Genomic DNA, 20,002 nt, shown 5'->3' on the forward strand with positions numbered 1-20,002 from the left:
GATAGATAAAAGATAGGGTGAAACATATCTGTAGTCAAGAGATGTTTTTCTTTTTTTTTAACACCACTTCTTACCAAACTCTCCTGCAGACCCTAGTATTATCACAATTAGATTACTGCCCCTGGTGGCCAGGTCAGGTACTACAGACCCTAGTATTATCACAATTAGATTACTGCCTCCGGTGGCCAGGTCAGGTACTACAGACCCTAGTATTATCACAGTTAGATTACTGCCCGGTGGTCTGGTCAGGCGCTACTAAAACAAATCTAGGAAAGCTACAACGGGTTCAGAACAGTGCAGCCCAGCTCTCCCTGCAGGGCACAATGACAGCAAATATAACAACATGCATGACCGACTCTTCTAGCTAAAAGTTGAATGATTACTTATTTCATTTCAAAACCCACCTGTTTTCCCTGGCCTTCCCCCCCCCACCTAGCCATTGTTAGGTCCCTGGCTTTTATTGTTTTATTGTTTTTAGTCCTTTTATCTTCTCTTCTTTTATTTTGATCATATCTTGTATTGTGTTGCATTTTATTTAATATCCTGTACTTTACCTGTTCTACACCTGTGAAGCACTTTGGTTCAGCTGCTGCTGTATGTAAATGTGCTATACAAATAAAGCTGACTTGACTTGACTTCATTTGTAAAACAAATATGAATGTTCCGAAAACCCCTGTCTGTTTGTATAGGCAGCTTACACTCAGCTCTGATGCACACACACACCCCACCAGACATGCCACCCGTGGTAACTACACACACACACACACACACACACACACACACACACACACACACACACGCACACACACACACGCACACACACACACACACACACACACACACACACACACACACCACCAGACATGCCACCAGTGGTAACTACACACACACACGCACACACACACACACACCACCAGACATGCCACCCGTGGTAACTACACAATTTCAAAAACTATAATACAAAAACGATATATACAAATTCTAAACAACGTGCAGGGCTGTATAGAGCTATGGTTGAATAGAACGCCCTACCAGGTCATATCTCTAAAACCCAGAATAAAATCAGTTTAGAAAAACAAGTGAAGCAACACATCATACGCATTAGAGTGACGCATTTGTGATGCTCACCAAAGCGCGGGCCGTGAGCATTTCTGACTTTTTGGTGTTATTTTTGTTGTTATGTATGTTGGTGTTTTTCTTCTTTGTTATATGTTTTGTTCTACTGTCTCTTTCTGTCTTTAACTAGTTTTGCTTATATAGTGTTGTTTATTACATTTTTTTTATTTTATTATATTGTTGTTTGTGTCTTTATGTCCTATGCACCACCCACACCAACTCAATTTCCTGTATGTGTGAAAATACTTGGAATGAAAATAGATCTAATTCTGCTTGATGAAAATAGTTCTAATTCTCAGATTTCTTGATGATTTCTTGTGAGTTTTGTTTGTGGTGACGATTTCTTGTTTTTGTGATGATTTCTTGTTTTGTGTGGACCCCAGGAAGAGTGCTTTGCATCAGCTAATAGGGATCCTAATAAAATGCATCAGCCCATGCTTAAGTCTAATCCATTTACAGTATATTCCACCATCCTATATTACCTATCACCCCGGCTCTCCAAATGCATCCCAGAATGCATCTATGCACCTCTAATATACGTACAACTGAATGATTCCTTGCCTCACTAAATTAAATAGACGGAAGCAAACTCCAGGGCTTTGGTGCATAATGTCACACCACCTACTCTTTTATTTAATAATTCAGAGTGAGAGAGCACCTTTTTTTTAATGTACGTCGGCTTCACAAAGCATTACAGGAGATCACAGTCGGTGCCAAATTATCCCAGAGAAGGAGTAAAAAGGGAGACTTCAAAACAAAAATATGAAATGAAAATATCAAAGTCAGTGAAAGCCTTAATATGGATTCTTCTTCCATGATGAAAGTTTTCTGTATTCACCTTGTCTAGCGCCGCCTTCTCCAGCTCCTCTTTGGCAACAGTTAACTTCTGCTCCAGATCCATTAGCTGTTGCCCCTGTTGAAAGACACGATTGTTAAAACAATTGAACTGTTGGGGGACTCTGCAAACACAGCATTTCCCCCCCCCCACAACCTTGTCTTGTGTTGCCTTGACTACTAAATAAAGATGTAGTCACTTCTGAGCAGAGGCTAAAGCTCCGGTGTTAACTCTGCAAAGCTCATCACTTTTGCCTGATTATCTTCCTCTCTAAAAAATATACCCGGCAAGAACAAAGACTTTGCAATATGTTGACGATAATAAACTGACGTTGTAAAAAGCTGTGAGAGACCTAGCGATTCACACATAGAAATACATTTACGTTTATTTATATTTAAAGTATTTAAATATGACAAATTGATTGCGCATTGGTTTAATTGAAGATTATACATTGTCTAAAAAAGGATGCATCAGTCAAATAAAACAATAGTAATAATGCAATCTAGGTAATGAAAGGCAGTTTGGCATGTTCATTTTACTCAATAAGGTTCTCATTTAAGCACCTGTTAGAGTTAGAAAACCCACTATTATAAAGATATATATATGTTACGGTACATGTGGGAAAACTAGGGTTAGGGTTAGGTGCTAGGGTGACTTGGTACATGCTGGCATGTCTAACTCTAACCTTAACCCTAACCCTAACCCTAACCTTAACCCTAACCCTAACCTTAACCCTAACCCTACCCCTAACCCTAACCCTAGCACCCTAGCACCTAACCCTAACCCTAGTTTCCCCACATGTACCGTATTCCCACATACCGTAACATATATATAAGACACAACACATTTTGAGTGTAAAAAACAACAACTTCCCTGCTACGTTCAACGGAGTGAAAAGACTTGCAAGTAGGACGCCTAATTGGGTGCAAATATTGTGACAAATGTCAGGCTTTTAGGATTTCCTGTACCCTATGTCTTATTAAAGAAGAACTATGTAAACTGTACAACATCCAGAAACCAATTCATAGCTTCCCTGTAAGACGTGGTAACTGTAAGCCAGGCAATAGACGGTTAGTCACGTTATCTTGTAAAGCAGCTCAGGGTGTGGACCAGCGCATTCCATGGAGAATGGGGTTATACTATAATTTTAGTATAAGGGGAAAACGAGACGATTTATTCAGGACCAGCTTGAAAATTATATGTTTTTTTCACAAAAGCTTTCATTTTGTCAATTAAAAAAAATTTGCCCCGAAGATCAGGGTTGGGGTCAACTTAATCTCAAGTCCATTAAAAATTCAATCCATAAACTGGGAGAAATCGTTCAAGAAAAGCAGTTCATTTTTTAATGAACAAATTGGATTCCAATTTCTGTCCATAATCGACAGAGTCAAAATGAATTGACCCCCCCCTCCCCTGCCCCCAAATCACTCCAATATGAAGGAACCCATCAGAGGGGCGGGGGCGGGGGTGGAGGTGGGGGTAGAGGTTAGGGTCAATAACGGCTTCTGTTAAACTGGCCGGGGTGATGGACATCCCGCTGTGAAAGTTTATGGTGCGCCTTTAACAAGACTCCCCCAATGATATACTGTCACGGCCAGACACACCAAGGTCGACCTATCTGGCACGGGCAATTTGGAGAACCTATAGAACAGCTCAGTTGGGACGCTGAGATCTCTGTGTGGGAGACTCCGTGTGACGGACCGGTGTCAGCGTCAGTTAAGAGCTATGACTTGTGTGAGGGTTGTGTAATGCTGTGGGACTGATGGGGTCTGTGTGGTGCCTCTCCTCTATTTGTGTCCTCTTTGCGGAGCTGTCTGGTCTCTGTATGTCTCTTGTCTCCTCCACATATGAATGTGACACCAACAAGCAGCTTGATCTGCCATGACTGCTGGTTTACCTTTGACAATGAATACACTTGTGTTGATTACTGTCGATGACAAGTTGTCACAACCTTTGTAGTGCATATACCGTACACGTCGTGAGTTCCGTCAAGTCCAAAGACTCTATTCTACTCTAATTTCCTCCAAACGTAAGAACAACATAACTAATCTAATATCTACATCTACTGTTTACAACAAAATCATGCATGGCTGATTTCGTCAGATTGAGATCACTCAAAAGATTATTCAAATTCTATCATGTTCAGCAACAATAATATATATTTTTCCCATCAAAGAGTAAGACCCTAGTCTCTTCAGAATAGCTGAAATGGCTCCTCACTTATAGATTCAGAGGGAGGTTTATAGATCCAGGTCTCAATGAGTGAGCAGTGATATACATTATGCTATACACGAGAGGGCCTGATATGTAGCAATGCGCTATTTAACCTTTTCAATGAAGCATAGGGTAGGGTTTGCCATGCTGTTACGGAGATAGACTACAATACAGTCAGAAACCAAAGAATCAATTTCCCACTGCAGTCTTACTCCATTGGAGAAATGGGGAATTATCACACAATAGTTGTCCAACTATGTATGAGAGAAAAATACTTCCTTAATCATGAGCATAAAGGGTAGTATATAATCTCTCCATAGTAAATGGCGATTGGGAGGTAGTCATTGCTCCATGGACTAAATTACTCAGAAGAGAAAAGGCAAGGGTTGATACTGAAGCTAGGGATGCTCCGATTTATCGGCCACCGATTTAAATCGGCCGATTTCACTCCAAATGACTCGATCGGTGATGGGCAAAAATGGCCGATCGCAAAAACCGATCTTTTTTTTTATTTATTTTTCCTGGGGAAGACAGATAACTGAACAGAAAACATAGGAGGACGTAACAGTATGTAAACCATGAAGGCCACGTTTATGATGTCTTTTATACAGCCATATCGACTGACTTGGGCTTCAGGCCCTAACTGGGTGATAGGCCAGACCTTTACTATGCCATAAAAATGGGTCTGCGTTTGCTTGGTGCCTAATGGATCAAAACTTTTGTCTAAAAAGCAAAAAATATGTAGGCTATCCAGTCAGTAGGCCTACAGTTATGTATTAAAAAAAAAATCGGTATCGGTATCGGTATCGGTTGATCTTGAGGAAAAAAATCGGTGATCGGTATCGGCCCCAAAAATCCAGATCGGAGCATCCCTAACTGAAGCCTGGACAAAAAGGCTTCTTCAAAGCCAGCTCTTTCATTTTTTTGTTGTTGAAATAATTCACATTGATACCAAATACAGCATCATCAGCATACCTTCACTGGGAATGGTTGTGGTTGCTTTCAGCCCTGGGAATCTCATTTTCTTAACAGTGCGTGAGTCTCAATGTTCATGATCTCAAACGTGTCTGAATTTGAAATGAAAGCTGTCCCCTTTTTTATAGTACACCATAGCACACTATAGGACACTGAAAATGGGTCGTGGATGGGTGTTCCAGCATGGCAATGACCCAAAACGTACGACCAAGGCAACGAAGGAGTCACTCAAGAAGAAGCACATTAAGGTCATGGAGTGGCCTAGTCAGAAAATCTGTGGAGGGAGCTGAAGCTTCGAGTTGCCAAGCGACAACCTCCAAACCTTAAGGATTGGGCCAAAATCCCTCCTGGGATCTGCGCAAACTGGTGTCTCCACCGAGTACTGAGTCATGTTTTGCTAGCGGGTGAACATACTTATTTTACTCAATAAAACACAAATAATTGTTCAAAAACTTCATATACTGTGATTTTCTGGGATCTTTTTTTTAATATTCTGTCTCTCACTGTTCAAATTAACCCACCATTACAACTATAGACTGTTCATATCTTTGTAAGGGGGTAAACGCACAAAATCAGCAGGGGGTGAAATACTTATTTTCCCCACTGTATGTATTCCACTGTGGAATGTGCATCATAGACAACTTGGAATGCTTCTATATATATATATATATATATATATATATATATATATATGTATTCCACTGTGAAATGTGCATCATAGACAACTTAAAATGCCTCTAAAGATGGTGCCTCAACAGCCTTTCAGTTTGTGAGGAATGTTTAGCCGGTGGGCAGTGTATGGCAGAGTGTTGACCCATTAAAGAGGCTGTCATCATCGCAGAGCTCCCTGACGACTATGTTCAACGACCCATACATGTTGAATCATGGCTATAAAGGAAGTCACAAAAAAGCTGAATCTTCTCCGCCGTTCCAATGTGGAGAGTCCATTATTCCGTAAGTGTAAGGTCACTAGGGCAGTCACTCGTCCTGTCAGCCATTGCCAAGCCTATTATGAAACTGTACACATCACATTCTTTGAGATAAGTGGTTCCCAGGGACTTGGGAGTAGCTAAAGCGGCGTTAGTTGGACATGCAGTACGCAGGGAAAAACCTGGCAACTTACACAATGTCCGTTTGATGATATACTCAATGTTGACAGAGTAGCAAGGAGACAGCTTCGACGCAAACCTTGAAAATGAGCATCGTTAGCCATTTGTACTGAAGTCTTCTGATCAGTTAAAAAATTGAGCTGTGCTCAAGATTCATTTATATTACATATTTACATTTATATTACATATTTACATGATCAACTATATACATTTGAAAGTATATCAATTGCATAATTACTAATATTTGTTTATTTATTCATATTTATTTAATACAATTCATAAAAAGGAGGGTGTTGCCTAACAGGTTTACTAGTTAGTTCCTTTGTTTTATAGTTGCGTGACTGCCACAACCAGGACATCTATGTCATGTTTCTGTCGCTGACCTCCGAATCACCACTGCATTGTGATGCCGCAATGGCTCAGATCTCTGGCGTTTCTGATTGCTCATTGTGACATCATTGACAAGACGAGACATTCCCGAGAGGGGAAATAGATCAAATAATGCTTTTTTGCACGGCTGTAACACCTGCGTTTAATTTTCCAAAGTCATGACAGTTTTAGAGCCCTGCGTTATAAACGACGACAAAAAAGTCTACCGATCGTTCATCCTCGAGACCGGGAACAGAAGAGGAAGCGGGTCAACTAGACAATATATTTTCCAGCGGTGGACTGGAAGCGTACAACTCTGTGGGCTGAGGGATGAGGCTCCTTCTAGCCACTTCCGTCATCATTCCTCCTGGCAGAGCTTAGAAGTGATGGATCTGGGGGGATCAAATCTTGCATTTATTAAATGATATTACAGGGCACTCTGGGAGAAATGTCACCTGACCCGGCGCTGCAAACAAGATCCGAAAAGGTCAGTTCAGTGCCAGTAAATGCCAATGATTATTACACGAATCCTCAGATAGAAAACTTTAAAAAGGTCAATTCCTCCCATTAGAATGGGCTCATGGGCTTATGTTTTGGTGTGTAAGCATAATATATATGCTTATATATACTGTATATATATATATATATATATATATATATATATATATATATACATATTATGTGATGGGTAGTGCCTCCATCAATTAGGATTCTAGCTCTAGGGCAACCCCCAGCCAATCAGCTACAGGTATCAAGCGGGACATCTGTTGCCCAAGGGAACTCACAACAGAAATGTTAAAATACTGGACATCTGAAGCCACGCCCCTCTACTGGGGTACGGAGGTCAAGTCTCCTCATTGACCCTCACTACAAATAGTTGACCGTTTATTTGTATTTATTTTATTTATATATTTAACCTTTATTTAACCAGGAGTTCCCTTGAGATTAAAATCTCTTTTTCGAGGGAGACCTGGCCAAGAAAACACACCAACCACTACATATACAAGTTACAACATTGGCGAATAAAACATAATAAATAACAGACAAGATATAGCAGGTAAAAAAAACATTTTAAGAGTAGCAATTGCACATTTCTGTCACAAAATGTTCAATCAGAGCTTTGAACTCTCTCAGGGAGACGAGGTTATTAAGCTTTAGTGTGTTATGGAGGTTATTCCACGACCAGGGCGCAAAATAAGAAAAAGCTGCTTTGCCAAGTTCCAAGCGAGACCTGGGTACCCGGTAGAGCAACCATCTGGTAGAGCAGCCATCTAGTGGAACGAAAATCATAACAGCTGTTAGGTTAGTGACACCAGATAAATATAAGTTTGCCCAGTATGGGTTTGTATATACAAATGTACCAGTGCTGCTGTCTCCTTAGGCTTGATGACAGCCAGGAGACCAGGTCATAAAGTACACAGTGATGTGTACGGCATAATGAAATGGATATGAAACGTAAAGAGCTATGATAAACAGAATCTACGCAGCAAAGTGTTGAGGAGGCAGCATGGTAAGTTGAGGCAGGCTTTATTTCGATAGTAAAAACCCAGCCTGACCCTTAGTTTCTTTAAAAGCCTGCAGCTGATTAAAGGCAGTGTCTTGAGGTCTTCTACAGCCTTGCTTAGGGGAAGAGGCAACTGAATAAACTATGGTGTCATCAGCATAAAGATGCACTTTAGCTGGAGGCATTTCTTTACCGATGCTATTTATAAACACAGTGAACAAGACAGGGGCTAGAATTGAGCCTTGGGGGACGCCCTTAGAGATCTCCCTGAAGCTTGACTTGTGACCAGCTGTATTATACACACTGGGTTCTATCTGCAAGGTTGTTCCCGAACCATTGTATAGCCATGTCACCCATACCAACATCACTGATAGGGCTTACACACCGGCAGTTCCGAACGCCGGTTCGCGTTCGCGTGCCGAAACCTCCGAACGTTGGCGCTGTCTGACGAACGATACACTGGTATGAACGCGGGCTCGTTCGTCAGACAGCGCCAACGTTCGGAGGTTTCGGCACGCGAACGCGAACCGGCGTTCGGAACTGCCGGTGTGAAAGCCCTATGAGTCTGCCCAGCAGCAGCTCATGGTCAACAGAGTCAAATGCCTTGGACAGATCAACACATAGGGGAGCACAGTGCTGCTTTTGGCCACTGTTGTTATTAGGTTTCACTAAACTTTTTCATGGGTTTGGGGTGTCATTATTAGGGTGTGTTCTCACTAGAACATTAAGTTGAGTGGTTGATTGGAGTTTTGGATAAAATTCGCTTTGCTCTGCGTCGTTTGGAGCTGGGAGAACGTACATTCGAAGTCACTCCCGGAGCAAACAACCGACGCATGCTCCGCTTGAAAAGGGTGGTTTCGCTCCGGTTAGAAACGACGCACGCACGCATCACTTCGCTTCGCTTCTGGTGAGAACGCTGCTCGAGGCTGGCATAGGAAAACAACAGCGCACGCGTGTTGATCTGGATAAGAGCGGGACGAACGGGCAATTTTCTATTTTTCTGACCAAACAACTACCTGTCTGTTGCTTCGATGACATATGTTGCTTCGTTTACATAAAGGGCTGTGAGAACGCAAATCAGAGAAATAATGTATGCTCCGGGTCATGATTCGGATTTTCATGTGAGAACATGACCTTAAACTAGTTCGCAGTCATCACCTTCAATCACCCCTACCCCACTGGAAAAAATGCATTGGAAACCCCATTGGAAGCCGCACTTCTGTACCCCAGTAGAGAGGTGTGGTCACTGTGAAAACGTCACTCTGTGAGCATCTATTAGGGCTTTCACACCGGCAGTTCCGAACGCCGGTTCGCGTTCGCGTGCCGAAACCTCCGAACGTTGGCGCTGTCTGGCGAATGATACAGTGGTATGAACGCGGGCTCGTTCGCCAGACAGCGCCAACGTTCGGAGGTTTCGGCACGCGAACGCGAACCGGCGTTCGGAACTGCCGGTGTGAAAGCCCTATCTGACAACGGAACTTCAGTGTTTACATCGCTGTACCATTGTAGTCGCTTTCCCTAGCGCTTTAAACCAAGCCGACAGGTAAGACATGAAGGAAGAGAAACATCATTTGTGCTTTATGTTCTTAGAACAAAGACGGGCACCATGATTTTCACGTACGCAGGCGATTCCTCCAACTAACGGGAGGGTCTCATACTGCAAGACAAATCCTCCATGTCATGGTGTCTCGAGGTACTGTACACAATATTTTCCAGTATGCAACATCCCAAGCTTCCTAAATGCCTCCTAATAGTTGTAGTGACTATGCTTAATAGGTAGCGGTCAGGGAACGGATCCCTTGGAAGAAATATTTCATTGACGAACATTGTTTTGGTCCGACCCGGTTTGTATAAAAACATGTTGTGACTGCCTCTGGGAGCGGGCTCAGCGACTCAGCGATTTTCGCCTTTCTGTCTTTGATTGATTGATTGATTGAAAACTTTATTAGAAGATTTGCAGAAGTAGGTACATGAAAGTACATATTACATACAAGGTCAACTAACAGGATAAAAACCCAAGAAAGCCACTGGCTTATTTCAATTGGGGTCCTTGATTCTCAATTCATCGTTACATGTAAGACAGACAAAAAAGCTAGTACTATCTACAAGATAATACAGACAAATAACTATTACTATCTACAAGATAAACACACATCCATCATGGGAAGAACAATACAACAAAACATAAGGTATGTACAGCGGGTAGGACAGGTGGGGACATACACCACAGGTGGGGGCGGGGGACAAAACACAAAGTATGTACAGTGGGTAGTTCGGGTCTTTTAATCTGATTTTTGATTTAGAGGGTCCAGTTACGGATTGCAGCCTCCTGTAAATGTTTTTTGAGAGTGGTTTTGAAGGTGGGCAGTGTTTTGCACTCCTTTAAGATTATAGGAAGGGCGTTCCACATTTTTACTGCATAGTTTGCAAACGAGTTTAACCCCTTGTTTGTGGTGCAACGCGGTTGAACGTGGTTCGTGGAGCTTCCTCTGGTGTTGTATGTGTGGACGTTGTTCACTTTTTGGAAGTATGTTGACAGGTACTTGGGTGTCTTTGTGGTGTAGCGTATCTTGAAGACCAGGCCCAGTGCAAGCTGCTGCACTCTGTCAACTACTCGTAGCCAATCAAGGCTCAAAAAATGAGCAGCGGTTAGATGTGTCCTAGGGTTGAGACCTAGCAGAAGCCTAACCAGTTTATTTTGGGCTGTCTGGAGTCTTGTTTTATGGGCCTTTGTGGTTCTATAGTACCATGATGTTACGGCATAGTCGAAGTGACATTGAATGAGAGCTCCTGATAGGGTCCTCAGTGTGTTTTTACTGACAAGTGAGGATATCCTGTACAAGAATCTAGTTCTATGGTTAACTTTTTTGATTACTTTTGCTGCCATTTTATCTCCGGAAAGATTTGCCTCTAAGATGGAGCCCAGGTATGTAATATCCTCTTTTCTTGTGATATTAATGTTACCCACTTTTATTTTAAAATGTTCAGCCTTTCTGAGTTTAGATGGGGATCCGTATAGGATGGTTTCAGTTTTACCTAGGTGTATTGATAGTTTATTGTCAGCTAGCCAGATGCAGATTCTACTCAGTTCAGTGCTTAGCGCTTTTTCCACCTGCAATATGTCCCTGTCAGAGACCAGCAGAGCCGAGTCATCCGCGAACAGGAATAAATTGCAATCACATGCTGATGACATGTCATTCACATATATTAGGAACAGTAAAGGTCCCAAAATGCTTCCTTGTGGAACGCCGCAGGTCACTGGGAGGGGGGGGGACAGTGTTCCGTTCACACTAACCACCTGTTCCCTCCCCTCTAAGTAGGATTGCATCCAGCTCACCGATGTTCTATCGAACCCTATTGCTTTCAGTTTATCTAACAATATGTGGTGATCTACTGTGTCGAAGGCCTTCTGGAGGTCCAGCATGACCATGCCGCAGTACTTGCCCGAGTCCACCTCATGGTTGATGTGGTCGTTCAAATAGAGAAGGCATGTGTCAGTGGAATGGGATGTTCTGAATCCTGATTGAAATTCATACATCAGCTTTTTTTCGGTAAGGTACCTATCGACCTGTTCATAAACTATTTTTTCCATAAGTTTCGAGATGGAATTAAGAATAGAAACAGGTCGGTAGTTGCCTGGGTCTAATTTGCTTCCTTTTTTATACAGTGGGGTTACCCTTGCTATTTTAAAGTCAAGGGGGACGTGTCCCTGTTTGATGGAGAGGTTTATTATGTGGGTGATGATTGGGGTAATGGAGGCAGCTGAGTCTTTTAGAAATCTGGCTGGAATATTGTCATGGCCCGTGGCCTTTTCTGAGTGTAGAGCGTCTAGCTTTTTAAACACCTCATCGTTTGACACCATGGAGAGTTTAAAATCATCATTGCGTACACCCAGTTTATTGTAGAACTCACGGATGTGCTCTACACCATAACGCCCTGAGTGGGGTGGTAGATTGTTAACTAATTTAGTGGCTATGGCTGTAAAGAAAGTGTTTAAGCACTTAGCCACATCCAGCTTGTCTGTAAGGAGAGAATCACCAGATTTGATGCTGATGTTTGTAGACCTGGTTTTGAGTTTTTGACTGCAACCTAGTTGGCTATTAAGTAGCTTCCAAAGGTCACGTGGTTTGTTTAAGTTTTCTTCGATTTTGTTATCGAGGTATTCTTTCTTAGCAGATTTGGTCATGGTAATTACCTGATTGCATAGTTTGTTGCATTGTTTTTTAATTTTCTCAAAGTGGGTTTTGTGATCTTCGTTTAAGTGTTTCACTAATTTTGATTTGCATTTTTGAACTTCAGAGCATTTTAGGTCTCTGACTTTCATAGCATTTAGAATGTCCGAATTCATCCATGGTTCCGATCGGGTTTTAACCCTGGTGGTTCTCATGGGGGCTATACTGTCAATAATATTTAGGAATTTGGTTTTGAAACCTAGCCATGCCTCTTCAACCTGTGTGCATTTTAGTTCATCAAACCAGTCTTGATTCTCCAGTTTATGGTTTAAGGCCTCACTAGAATAGGATTTAAGGGATCTAGTAGTTATAGTTTTATGACCGCCAGCCTTGGGTTTTTGTTTTTTACGAGTGCAAAAGATCATGTAATGATCACTTAGCCCACATACAATAACCCCACTCTTCAGTCTCTGGTGGCTGAAACAAAACAGCCAATGTACAACACTGCAAATCCATTTATGGGGGGTTATATTATTATTAGGGAGGATTTTGTTGTTTGTTTTGTAAATTCAAACTTAATTTCCCCGCGGTGAAGAGAGGCGGCCGATTTTCAACCAACTTACGCCCTGCTCCTTTAAGGGCTTTGGACTTGTTTGTCCCAGACTGAATTACTAAGCATAATAAGTATATTAAGTTATACTTATTTAGTATTTTCATGTGTACCTACCCTGACACTACAAATCTTATGTCTTCTATAAATAACGGCACCCTAGCGTATTGTCGTGTGTGTCCCATGCTGTACATAGAACTAACGTTCATCATCACATATCATTGTTCCTGATAAGAGGAACAGGCTCCGTTAAATCAAAGGAAGACCTTCAAAGACCTTCAGGGCACGTTTGCAGTCTATGAGAATCACTGTACCCTCTGCTCTCTGTGTACTGGTCTTCACTTCCAGGTGGGAGTCGTCTACTTACTAATCACAGATTCAATTAAGTCAAGAGCCCCTCAGATGAGATCATCCTGGACTGAAGCACTTGTTTACCTCTGGTCTGGTAACTGTAATAAAGCGCTCCCCCCCCCCCCCCCCTCCTCATTTTTGCGCTTACCTTGAAAATTAAATCCTTCTTCCCGTACCGTAGCTCTTTCAGTTGTGCCTGGATTTTTTTGGACTGCAAGAAGAAGATAAGGGGAAATAAGTGTTAGCTTATTCAAATAGCGAAATTGGTTTTAGATCACATAGCAGGATTCTGCCAGCTGCAGTGGAACACTCCTTTGTGAAGCGTTCCCTGGGCAAAGCTCCGGCTCAAAGGAGACACCTACGGAGGAGCAGGAAAATATCAAATCTCCCCTTCACGGAACCTGCAAAGCCCACACAATGATGCAGTCACGCACTGGGCTTCTTGCCCACTGTCTAAAGCCCCTATTCTCACTCCCACTCTACTCCTCACACAGCCACTACCACCGCCAACCCCTCCCCTCACATCTTATTGACCACACACACACACACACACACAGTGCTGTACACACACGCACAAAGGCAGGCAGGCAGGCAAGCGGGCAGGCAGGCAGGCAGACAGGCAGGCAGGCAGGCAGGCAGGCAGGCAGGCAGGCAGGCAGACAGGCAGGCAGACAGGCAGTCAAGCGGGCAGGCAGGCAGGCAGACAGACAGACAGACAGGCAGGCAGGCGGGCGGGCAGACAGACAGACAGACAGGCAAGCAGGCAGGCAAGCGGGCGGGCAGGCAGACAGGCAGGCAAGCGGGCAGGCAGACAGGCAGGCAGGCAGGCAGGCAGGCAGGCAGACAGACAGGCAGGCAGGCAGGAGGGCGGGCAGGCAGGCAGGTGGGCAGGCAGACAGACAGACAGACAGGCGGACAGGCAGGCAGACAGGCAGGCAGGCAGACAGACAGACAGACAGACAGACAGGCAGGCAGGCAGGCAAGCAGACAGACAGGCAGGCAGGCAGGCAGGCAGACAGACAGGCAGGCAGGCAAGCAGGCGCACACACACACACACACACACACACACTCACACACGGCAGACGGGGTGGGGGGGGGAACGACACATTGGGGAAAAACAACACTAAAACAAAGAGGGCATGACATCAAAGGTATAATCACATTGAAAATATTTAATTAAAAAGCTACTAATAAAAAGTACTGTAAGTGCCTTAATTTCTCACTGTGTTTGAAATCAGATCAATTATCTGCTGGTTATTTTAATAACGCTGTAACATGTGAAAGGACAAGCTCACCCTGTGGCAACACAAAACCTTTACCCATTTTTACAAGAGCAGTCACAATACAGCTACTGTCTGCCTCCATGTACAGTACATTTATTTAATGACGATACTGTTTGCCAAGGCACCCCATAAAATGGGGGTTAAGTCAATATCAAAGTAACTTTAAAGCTCCAATCTGCGGAGAATAGACATACAGTATATTTGATCATGGGTCATTAAGTAAAGTTTTGGTGGGCGCAGATCATAAAGTTAAATGGGCCTGAAATGAAATAATTTGCATATTTGTATCAACAACGTGGAGGTTTGAGCTATGGGTACAAGCTCACGACAGCAACAAGAACTGAATTGTAGTGGTTTTACATTATGTCATACTGAGAAATGTGAGTTGGGCAAAGCTAGCTCTCAAGGAAGGCCCATGTCCTTCCTGAAGGTGTGAGCCAAGGTCAGTGTCGCAGTGAACAATTGGGACGATGGACAGGGCCCATAACTTATGTAATCACAGATTTGTATAATATGATTGGTTCCCAAGAATGGTGACCTCATGACCAAGGATAAGTTCTATAAATATGAGTCCCCACCATTGTTGGGCCAGGCTTTTGCTTGCTCCTGGCTGCTACGCTCATGTAACCATTTCGCTTAATAAAAGGCCTCTTTGAAGACAATTGATCGAAGCTCTTTGTGCTTTGTAGGTTATACTAAATCTATTAATAATCGATTAGAGGCCACAACAGAATCATAGCCTATCATGCAATAAAGTCACCATAAAATATGTATAAAATGCACAGGTAACATCCACTTTTGGGTTATCTTCTAGATTATCTAACCAAAAGGCTGAAACCTTAATTTTGAGCTAGAGTCACCTGCTTGAAGGGTACCAGCAAGCTCTTACGACTGCAGTAGAAGGAATATGTGGCAGGACCTGCCTTTCATGTTTAGAGGTAGTTAGCTAACATTACATTGATCATACTCGTAAGACTTTTCACTTTTCAAAAAATGCCGGTCAAGAGAGGACGCTGGCGAGGACGCTGGTGTATGAAAAGTATGGGTGTAGCTACCCCAAAACTAGGGCTAGTGGAACGCAATTTCGTGCGATGATTATGAAAGACTTGGCCATAATCAGTGTTATTGGAAATGGCACGAAACAGCAACTGAGTTAAGTCAGTTAAACAAGAGGTAATCTTGGAGACTGCTGTTGCCGAGCAAGTTAAGAACCAAAAAATAAATAAAAATAAACTTAAGTGGCAACGGCGCACCTCAATAAACATTTAATGTAACAGGCATCCACTTGATTGCCCCAATCCTCTCGTTCAAGTAACCACACTGTTTCAATGTCTCACAAACAAGGAACAATTTTGTACAATTAACATTTAACTGCACTTTTAGCACCTTTAATCAAGACTGAATAGATTAACATGAGGCTGATTAGTCTCAGTAGCGGGCTCATTTCAAAATCATTCTTACCTTGAAACCCAACATTCAGAGCAATTAATGTCTACTTAAAGAAAAAAGTAATTGAATCTGCAGGATTGAGGAAACGGGTCTGTAGAAATAAACCGGGCACTCGTTATTTCTCATTAACTCTTCCCACTGTTGAATGTTGAATGATTCAAAACACTCACCTCTTCCGCATGGACGTCACAAAGTTTGTTGCCGGAGAGAAGTTTGTTTTTCAAACTCTTGTTCTGTAAATAAAGAAAGGGAATAAAAATAGGCGATATCAATAGATATATTGATGAGAGGAGCAATTGTGCTGTTATGAAGCTTGTACTGCTTTTGTTGTTTTATCTGTAGTGACAATTTCATGATGAACAGTTGATTTTCCTCATCAGGCGAGAACAATGACTCAACGACACAATAACAACAGTCAATTAGTGCATCAATGATGTAATTAGCTTTAATGCTGGGACTATTCAGCCACCGGTGGTTCAAACCAACAAGCATTAGAGGCTAGAGAACGGCCTAATTAGTCATCAACACCAATCAGTGGATTGTCTGATATCATGAGAAAAACATGAACAACAGATACTATTATAGTACATCAATCACTTTGTCTTTGCAGATAAGTGAGAATGTACAGGTTCACTGACTTCTAATTTCAATACAGTAGAGCAATCATGGGCAACTGGCAGCCCACAGCCTGCATCTGGCCTATACAGTGCCCCCCCCCCCTCCAAGGTTCTTCCTATAGAAACATCTAGAATAGATACAATAGAGTAAACTATTCTATAAGCAGTTGATCTCATTTGCTAAAGAACTGCTGTTGCACAAGTTGGTTCAATTAGTGGATTCATTCACGCACACGCACACGCGCACACACACACACACACACACACACACACACACACTCACACACACACACACACACGCGCGCACACACACACACACACACACACACACGCACACACACACACTCACCCACACACAGTTAATGAGCTGGAATAGCAGCGCTATGTGATTCAATGAGGCAGAATTGGCCTGGTATCAAGACCAGACACTTGCACCTCCTCCTCTCCCCTCCTCTCCCCTCTAAAGAAGGGCCACCCTCTGAGGTACCTCCTCTCCCCTCCTCTCCCCTTCTAAAGGGCCACCCTCTGAGGTGGCTCGGAGAAATGGCAGCTGTCATAAAATGTGACAAGTAGGGCGCTCCAGCACAGACCCTGAGTGAAAACGAGATCCGGGTAAAGCTCATATGTCACGGAGCGTTACGCAAAATTAGATCCACTAAGCCATGTCATTATGTGGCACCAAGCATGACCTATTGGGTTACGGGTCATGCCGGTGCTTCAGAACAGAGATAACATTATTGCCATTTGTGTGTGTACATTCCTTGTTTGAAACTCTTGCTAGTGACAACGACACCATGTAGCATATGTGTGTGCATATGTGCAGTGGCTTTCCCCATCTACCTCTCGTTTCAGTGCCTTCCATTACAAGAACACCAAAACCATTCCTGTTGGTTGGAGTAACCTTCACACAGATATACCTCAGTTCCACAGTAAGTGTCTGACAAAATAATGTCATTAAATAATGTCATTTACAGAATATGAGTGTCTACACATGATACGTACGTGAGCTTAGAATGATAAGGTTCTATCTCCGTTTAGGGCAGTTCAGAGATATTGAGCGTCAAAGTTTTTACATTCCATTATGTTTTGTGAGATGGAACTAGTGTTGTTCCGATACCATTTTTTGATCCCGATACCGATACCGATACCTGACCGTGCAGTACTTGCCGATACCGAGTACCGATCCGATACCACGGCGTTTGAAAAAACAAAACAAAAAAACATGTTTTTTGAGCCGCATACTCACCTCGATGTAAAATTATTGCTAACACTTAGTCTGGCACTGCTCAAAACCTTTGTAAAACTCGTAAAGTTTTTGTAAAACTTAAGTAAAAAAAAAAAAAAAAAAAACGTTTTTGTAAAGTACTCGCCGATACCGATACCAGCATTTTTGTGCGTATCGGTGACCATGCCGATACTAGTATCGGTATCGGAACAACACTCGATGGAACCTTTGTATTTTATTAATTACTAAATAAAAAATGACAACATTTAAAAAAAATAACACCACACAGGCATTAATAAACACCTAATGGATCAGATTATAAATGTTTACAAAAATGAAGATAGAACCTTATAATTCTAACGTCACGATATGTGTCTACACACGATAGTAGTTACAGTCCAAGGCATGTGTGCATACATGGATCAGGCAATAGCAACTGGCAGAGGGCTACAAGAGAAATGTAGGTGTGTAAGGCAAAAGAAAGGTTCAACGTTTGTGCCTTAACACTAGAACAGCCCTTTTGCCTACTAAAAGAGCCGCCTCTTTTAAAATGCTAACCTGCTATTTACACACAACGACCACTAGTTGGCCGCTTGTAAATTAGCCTGCTTCCTCCACAGAAAAACTTGCAAAATAGCTTCATATTAGCTTATCCTGGAGTGATTTAGAAAATGTAAGGATACTGGGTGGTAGAACGCACATATCTAGGGAAAGCCATGAAAGGAGAGTCCTGAAATTTGATCGAGTGCAAAGATATGTGTGGTGGCCTGGGAAAACCCGTCGGATGTCGCTGGCGTTCGTTCGTGGCAAAGAGCAAAAATAGATGGAAATCGCGATTTTGGCGATTTTGATATTATGTGGTATTCTAGTACTTTGAACTCCATACTACATTATGGTGAATAAACATTTTAAGAAAACAAAAGAGAAAGTACTTATTTTTATGTTTTTGTGGTGGGTAGTTTGCTAGAGAAACAAGGTCATTCTCATTTCCTCATTTCCTCATTCTCAGTTAAGCAACGCACGCACACATGAGCGAAAGGAGAGACGATACTTCCACCTGTGTTATTGCCAGTTTACTGATGCTCACAATATAAGCATAAAGTAATAACATCTTAACTAGAAGACACACAAAATTGGATCTGTCCCTCGCATACCGACGAGGCGAGCAGACTAACACCGCATCACAAGCAGACAAACGAGACCGGCCGATCTGCATAGGCTCCTCCCCCGACCCAGAGGAGAAAGGGGGAGAAATCTCCTTTCACTTTTTTTGACATGATACATTAAAATGCTCATAACTTTTTTAAATAAAGGGCTATCTCGGTCATTCAACCAGTTATGAATAGCTGAGAACTTCTAATTTATGGAAATATTAAAAAATGAAAATGTCAAAATGCCACCATGTGAAGGGTTTTCCCAGGCCACCACACATATAACACTTTTTTTACTCACAGGCTTTTCTCTTCATGTATTCTATACCCTAGACTCTCCTTTTGGACTGGATAATGTGGGCTACACCCCAGAGTCACATTTCAGTTTTACATCCTCTGCATAAATATGTTCTTTATACAAAAGAAGCAATTACTGAGCTCAGTTACATATGCCTTCTATGTCATACTTTTAGCTTAATCAATCTAGAAATAAAATGTATCAAATGTAAATTAACGAAATGGTGGTGTTCTTTTTACAATACAGTTAACAGTAGACTATATAATAAATATATCCATGTATACCTTATTAAGTCCTTCAAAATACAAAGGTTGGTATCCTAATGACTCTTAAGCCCTGACTCAATACAACCAAAGCATTATTTGTGTGATGTTATTCATCACATTTAATGATTACACTTTTCAAAAAGTTGATGTGGAAAATCAAAGTAAATAAGAGACAGAGTGTGTGTGTGTGTGTGTGTGTGTGTGTGTGTGTGTGCGCGCGCGCGTGTGTGTGTGTGTGTGTGTGTGTGTGTGTGTGTGTATAATTTAAACCCTTGGAGTTAACAGGCTATTCTGGTTGTCTTGGTTATGATGATGAACCTGAAAGACAGCATTCTATTGTTCAAACCAAACCTGTGGAATGGCAGATAGTGATTTGAGTCATCGTATCATTGTGTGTGTGTGTGTGTGTGTGTGTGTGTGTGTGTGTGTGTGCCTGTTTACAAGATTTGTATGAGAAA

At 42.3% G+C, this 20,002-nt stretch overlaps 1 protein-coding gene across 1 annotated transcript in view; it reads right to left on the reverse strand.

The window, feature by feature from the left end:
- The window catches only part of luzp2 (leucine zipper protein 2), a gene marked incomplete at both ends in the record, with an annotated part of 150,820 nt that overhangs the window by 24,593 nt on the left and 106,225 nt on the right, over window positions 1-20,002 (reverse strand). The window contains 3 exons of the mRNA XM_080544767.1: window positions 1,955-2,029; window positions 13,404-13,466; window positions 16,158-16,220. Of these exons, the coding sequence (XP_080400893.1) occupies window positions 1,955-2,029; window positions 13,404-13,466; window positions 16,158-16,220 (201 nt within the window). The remainder of the gene's footprint in view (window positions 1-1,954; window positions 2,030-13,403; window positions 13,467-16,157; window positions 16,221-20,002) is intronic.

This window comes from Nansenia antarctica (assembly GCF_963989245.1).
Source record: "Nansenia antarctica genome assembly, chromosome: 14".
NCBI classification, from domain to species: Eukaryota; Metazoa; Chordata; class Actinopteri; order Argentiniformes; family Microstomatidae; genus Nansenia; species Nansenia antarctica.